General features: G+C 35.8%; 1 protein-coding gene across 1 annotated transcript in view; it reads right to left on the bottom strand.

Annotated features, from left to right (window-relative positions):
• Positions 1–6,876, bottom strand: part of LOC112143531 (lysophosphatidylcholine acyltransferase 1) — a 24,090-nt gene that overhangs the window by 4,055 nt on the left and 13,159 nt on the right. Inside the window, exons 4-9 of the mRNA XM_024267575.2 lie at positions 3,278–3,390; positions 2,962–3,022; positions 2,300–2,358; positions 1,745–1,779; positions 1,255–1,309; positions 1,052–1,134 (exon numbers count right to left, since the gene is read on the bottom strand). Coding sequence (XP_024123343.1) covers positions 1,052–1,134; positions 1,255–1,309; positions 1,745–1,779; positions 2,300–2,358; positions 2,962–3,022; positions 3,278–3,390 — 406 coding nt within the window. The remainder of the gene's footprint in view (positions 1–1,051; positions 1,135–1,254; positions 1,310–1,744; positions 1,780–2,299; positions 2,359–2,961; positions 3,023–3,277; positions 3,391–6,876) is intronic.

Below are 6,876 nucleotides of genomic sequence, written 5' to 3'. Positions count from 1 at the left end.
TGTGGATAATAAATAGGGATGTCCTGATTTGATCATGTGATTGTAAATCTGGTCTGATCAAGTAGTTTCAGACTCAGTTGGAATTGGATGTTGTATTGGATATTTATTTTGTTTTAATTCTGATCATCGCGACACATTTCAAGCTTATTGTTACTAGAAGTCTGCATATCAAGAACAGATCATGACATTTTATTGCCGTAAAGCGCAGAAGATTGTGGCACCAGTTTGAACAGGAAAAGCATAAAAACAGTTTGGTGAGGTTAGCAAGACATTCAGAGAATCCGACTTCCAGGCTCATTAACTCTTAATAAACGTTGTAAACTGACAGCAATTCTCTCCTTTGGCATGTATTAATGCAAACAACAATCAACAAAGGCATTTTAAAATAAAAAAGATTGAGTTTGTGCTTATTTTTAATAAGAATTGCTCTCACTGTGCTGTTGACAGAAAGACGGCAGAGATGGCTGCCAAGGGACCGTCTATAAAGTACAAGCTTCAGGAAATTATATGAGCAACATATTTATGCTACAATAACAATTTTAAAAGAAAGTCATCATTACTTTAAAGAATTTTTAATGGAGATATGAATCACACCTGATCAAAAATCTTCAATAGTTCTGAAGATATTAAAGCTAAAAAACACCAAACTTTCACACATTACTAATTATCATTTATTTTTACTAGCTAATAATTAACTATTTTTTCTAGTTGACAATTGCACTACTTTTAATTGATTGTTAAAGCTACTTCACAGAAGGATTAAATTCATTTATTAAGGATTAAATGATAAATGAAGGTTAATAAAACAGAAACTAAACATGGATCTATTTTTTCATTTTTTAAATGTGTTACAAAAGTATCAGACCGAAACTTTGTATTGACAGATACCTAAAATCAAATGGCTCAGAATTGGGGGGGGGGGGGAAACTGATTAGGGCATCCCTAATAATAACATTATATCCTGATGAATAAAACAACATTCATTTAAGCTGCTCTGAATAAGAAATACAACTTGTAACAAATCCAAACTCGATCAGCACTCTGGACTTACTTCGCCATGACTCGTCTGACATTGACGGCGAAAAGAGCGGGGTTCTTTTTCTCCTCCTCTGACGGGGTGTAAATGGGGAGGAACTGTAAGGGGGAGAAAAAGGTGGGAGGTGAGGGTTCTCCTCTTAACACCTGCTGGATGTTTTTAAATGATCAGTTTGAAAAGGCTTTTTCCCTCAAACGCAAAAATACTTTCATACTCACTTCAACCACAAACTCGTTGTGTAACTGGCAGAGTGTCAGCCACAAGATTGCAAACCTTTATTTAAAAAGACAGAAAATTAGCATTAAAAAGAAGCAAACAGAAAGCATCTTCAAAAAGAAAAAAAGATGGTAGAAGTTTTTATTAAGTTCAGCAGAACGGCCAGTGTTTACTTTTCTGATTTATTACAGTTATCTCATGTTGTAAATTATGCAACAGTCTGGCTTTTGCTCAAACCGCAGTTATTTTGTCACAAAGCCGCTGTTTGGCTGAGACTAATTTGAGGAATCAAAGTGCCAATGTTTGTGGTAAATGACTTGAGTGTTGTGTAATCAATGATGCAAAGCGGTTTTCTTCAAGAAGCTGTGAAATTGTGAAGCAGATATAAAAAAAATAAATGTTTTAAAAGATAAAAAATATATACTATATATATATATTGACTTTAATTCCACAAACACTGGATGTGTTAAATAAGTACTGTTGAGCACTCACGCTCCTGGTCCTTGCCACGTCCATGTAATTGTATCCTGAAAAGAAAAACAAAACAATAATGAGGAATAAAAGCAATCTCAAACTATTTTTTTTACTTTTATTGCAGCTTTTTCTGCTCAAACTTTGCTCTACAAGAACATGTTAAAAACACCTTTTTAACCTGAGTGGGTCTTTAAAGGATCACTGATTTCAAGAGGATTTTTTAGCTGAATCAGCTGTCTCTAATTGTAAGATTCTCAGGTAAAATAAGTGATCATCAGTAAAGAGCAGAACTTTTTCACTGACAGAGAAATAAACAAGAGAAAAAAATACTGTTGGACTCCAAAATAAAATCTATATTATCTTATATTTGACAATTAATACAAGTTTGGATGGAATAAGGTGATGACTGATTACACAGTTTTGCGATCAAGTCATGAAATTAAAAGTGAAAAAAAATTGCAGATTTTTTTTTTTGTTTTCAAAAGGGTCAGCTTCAAAAAGAAAATAATGTTAGAACACAAAATTAAATACATATATATTTTGGTGATAGTGTATATCACTTAAGAATCTTACCAGTTTGTTAGGGTAACGAATTACAACCGGCTGCACTGGAACAGCTGGGATGAAGGCTCCTACCAGAACAAAACAACAGTTTACACCAATTTAATGAGTTTAAATGTGAAGATTTGATCAATAGAAGTAAATGCATAAAATGAACAAACTGTTTAAGCTTTATAATAACTTCAAAATAGTGTTAAGTGGAATTTTCCTCAGGATTTCTTCAAACCTTTGAGTAAACATTTTAAGCCAACTACACCAAAACGGTCAAAAGTTTTTTTAGTTTTTTTTTTTAAGATACATCTTTTCGATCATCTCTGCATCTTTTTTAGTGCCGAGTGCAAGGAACTGTCGCGGTACACCATCATCCTCTGATTTATGTTCAAAATGTATTTTGTTTTTGCCTGTACTGATTAGGCGAAGGATCTGATGTGAAAGAGACAGTTTGCAGGAAAACCTAAGAGCGCTGTGGGATCCGGCTGGACAGAAGAATGAAAACAGGAAAAAGAAGCGACAGTCTGGTCGCTTTTTCCTGACTGAAAAAAGGACAAGCGAGCCCAAAAAACTAAAACGCACAAACCTGTGGGCTGGTTGGTAAGGTTGGTAAAGAAAGAAAGATCCAAACAGTAGAGCAGCTAATACAAATAAAAAGTGTGCAAAAAAAACTTTGAAAATACCTGGCTTAAAGGTTATGAGGCAGGATCTGTTAGTACATGTCCCCTCTGGAAAAATCATGATCTGTAAAAGTTAAAAAATAAAAAAAGTTTAAGTAATATGCCATGTTAATCTCAATTTTGACATTGATTCGGGCTTTTATTTTGAAAGGTGATGAGTTAGTAGCATAGTAGCCAAAGGAGAACTAAAACAAGACCAGCATATTTGAATGTATTTACAGAAAAAAAAAAATAAATAACAGGTTCTCTAAGTATTTCTTGAGTCTTCCTGTTAAATTCTCAGGTGCTCTTGCACAAAACAAGAAAACAATCTGCTTACTTGAGGCCATTCCCCTCGAGCGTGAGCTCTTCGTTTGATCTCCTCCACGGTTTTCTTTCTTGAGTTCTGGTCCGATCGAGACACGAACACCGGCCGGATGTACTTGATCAGAGCTGGACACAAAGACAGGAAACATTATGATTCGTTTCAGTTATTTAAATAGGTAATTTAAAAAAAAAGGCCTTTACATGTTTTAACATTCAAGAATTTGAGTCCGAGTAAAGTCAATATGGACACAAACCAAATCAGGTAACAAATATGTCCTACTTTTACCATCTGTACACCAGGAGTCACTAACATATTGGGAAAATTATAGGATTCAGTTTCAAGTGAAGGTAATTTGAGCTCATCAGTGGACTAAAGATCCAACAACAAGATCCGGGCTGTTGTTCAGGTGAAGCGCAGACAAAAGACACCCTGAACACGTGACGCTAGCTGATCACGTCTAATGCTTATTACAGACTCCACATGCTCGGCATGCAAAGGTTCTTTTATTTGGTGCTGTCAGATCACAACTGCTCAGGAGGATGGCTGGTTCCAGAGGCAGCGGAAAGAGGAACCTGTAAAACCTGCTCCTGTTATAGAAAAAGCACAATCTTTGCAGAAATGCAATAGTGGCTTTCAGAAACGACGTGGGGACCTTCTGCAGTATGAGCTAGTGTTGCTGTTTTAACTTGGCCACGTTTCACTCAGCCTGAAGGGTAGTAATGTGGTAAACTGCTGACCGAGCACAAAAGCAGGAGGAGAAAGGCAGACTAAAATAACACTCATAGATCTTTCCTGTGCGTCCTGCTGGCAGAGACATAAGCCAGTGGCCTCACTTGCAACTGTAGGAGTGACTGCACGTGTGAGCTAGTTAATAGGATATGTTGACAGACTCGTGTGTGTACTGTCTGCACTCAGGGAGGGCCTATCTGACCTTTGCAAAGAGACGTTTGACTGCACAAAGACAAACTATGTGCAATCTAAATGCCCATTATTTTGTTAGAGTTTTAAAATAAAGATCTTTGCTGTTACTTTTTGCCTTTCTGGTTAAATAGTAATAATGAAATGATCTGATGGTCCAAAGCGAACAGATAGTGAAGCTACACTCTCTGGACAAGTGGCATCCAACTCACTACTACCTATCCGTGGGATAGTTGGTACTAGGGATGCGGTACCAAAACCGGTATCGGTCCTAAGTGTGTTTATGTTTTCCAGAGTAGATGCAGACAGCGCACAGTGTCTCTAATGTAACAAAAACGTGGTTTGTAAGGGCGCCAAAACCAGTAACCTGTCCAAACATCGGCAACATCGTGTTAAAATACACAAGATTCTAACAGAGATGCTAGCGGTACACAGGTGGAACATGTGACTAAAGTGCTGTTCAAAGATAAGTGCATGAAAACAATGAAAATACAACATTCCGTAATTTTATTACCACCATTATTGTCCTTTGAAGTGAGGACACTATTTGACATACTCTCCACTGTTTCTTTGTTACCTTAAAAGGTATATTATTACAACGACATGTATTTATCTTACTGTTGCAAAGGATGTTAAATTGATATACTGCGTTTTATTTATTCCAAAATAGGATGTTTTCATGTACATAGTTTATTTGTGAAAGTACAAGTATCTATAAGAATACTGGATATATAAGGATTATCAATAAGACAAGTAGTATAGAATTACTATAATCTAAACAACACCCAGCCCTAGTTACTGCAAAAATAAATAAATAAATAAATAAAAACTACATTTTTTCCATTTTTATTTATAATCTGATTTGAACAGGAAGTTTTATTTTGGTAATCTATTGGATTTTCCCCACCAAATTTGACTCATTCTGGATGCATGTCAGGTCAGTCAGTCACATGTTGAAAAGCTATTTGCTACTTTCTTAAACCAAACTTGAAACCTCCAAGATAGTAAAGATAACAGAAAACAAACTTATTTGGAAAGTTCATTTTACAGAAAAGATCCAGAAAGAAAACAGAAAAAGACTTCAAAGGAAAACGAAATCTACATTTAACAGACAACAACCAGGAGTCTTTCCACGAAATATGGATTTATGGGGACGGTTCTTCCCACAGACCACAATAACAATGCATAATATTCCCACACCGGCTGTCTAATGTAACGAGGATGCTGCTGATGAAGTTATCCAAATGGTGAATTCAATTATAGTTGGAAAATGCCATTCTTAAGATGAGATAAACTTTATCATCAAAGTTGGAGGCTTAAAAAAAGAAAAAATTAAATTGAACACCCACTTTAGCCTACTACAGGCCGCTCCATGAAAATTTTGTCTGACATTAAACCAGTATTTGGCGTGAAAATGGTTGAGCAATCATTGCTGTATACAGCAGCTTGGCCGTTATTCCATCAGTGGTTGAATTTTATTTCCCTATCTAAACCAGCTTGATGCGAGTCTGCAGAAACTGACAAGAGATGTGTGGCAACGGTTTCAGTCTGAGCTTCAGAGGTAAAAGCATTTGAATAAAGAGGGCAAAATCTGCTTCCATGGTGGTAACATGAGCTCCATTACATGTAGTCCCAACAGCTCCTAGGTTGGGTATTGTATCACTCTCTTGTGGGACATTTTTATGCTTTAGAGGTGAACTCTTGCTACAGTTCACATCTTGAAGTAGCTGTATAGCATTTCAATTTCAAAAGGACCATAGTTTTACTGAATATGAGTTTAGATTTGGTTTGTTAGCAGACGCTTTTTCCCAAAGGAGAAACGAAAAATATATATATTAAAAAAAAGTTATGGATCACATGGTGAAGAAAAGTTCTGCAATAAAGGTGTCTTAGCTCAGACAAAAACAGCTTTATGTGGCAAGGAAGTTGCAAAACGATTAAGTTTTCAGGTTTGCGTGTGCAGGCTGGTAGCCCTATAAGAGAAGTGCATTACAGTAATCAAGCCAGGGTTTGCACAAGAAGTTGAGCAAAAACCATCCAAATGTTGTGCAGAAAAAATCTGCATGCGTGAGAAACAGCAGAAAAGATTCCTTTGAAGCTCAAATGAATGACGACTATTACTGACAAACTTGATAAATCATGCAAAGCTTTTCCCGACTTCACAAAACTGATGTAAACTACGCATGGCTTCCTCAGTTTATGTTTTAGCAGGAAATATTATTGCTCCAATAGTTGCACAAGAAACCCACTGGCAAAACAGAAAAACAACAAACTGGAACAGTGTATTTTTTTAAACCTTAAGCACTCAAAGCTTTTTGTTCATGTTAGTTCTCTTACTTTCTGATTCAGTAAGTAAAAAGCTCACCATTACCACAGGAGCAGAGAAAAAAATTAATTGGAGCCACGTCTATCATTTGCTTTGACAATAATTAAAAAAAAAAGTTTTTTATTTTACTCTAAGATGATAAATCTTTGCAGATGAGACATTAGGTTGACTAACATGTAGGTTGCCATCATTTAGTCTATGGTCATATATTCCAAAATACCACCATCTAAATGAAAGTTGTTCAGCAAACATATTTTAGTGTTACAATAGAGGTTATTCATCTTCTGACACACAAGGTGTATATTTGTATAAACCCCTTTTGTAATTTAGGCTAAACTGTATTTATATTGATTACATTTGTATCCTT

This window comes from Oryzias melastigma, linkage group LG16, assembly GCF_002922805.2.
Source record: "Oryzias melastigma strain HK-1 linkage group LG16, ASM292280v2, whole genome shotgun sequence".
NCBI lineage: Eukaryota > Metazoa > Chordata > Actinopteri > Beloniformes > Adrianichthyidae > Oryzias > Oryzias melastigma.
Note: the sequence above shows the minus strand (reverse complement) of the source record. Positions and strands in the feature narration are given on the sequence as shown.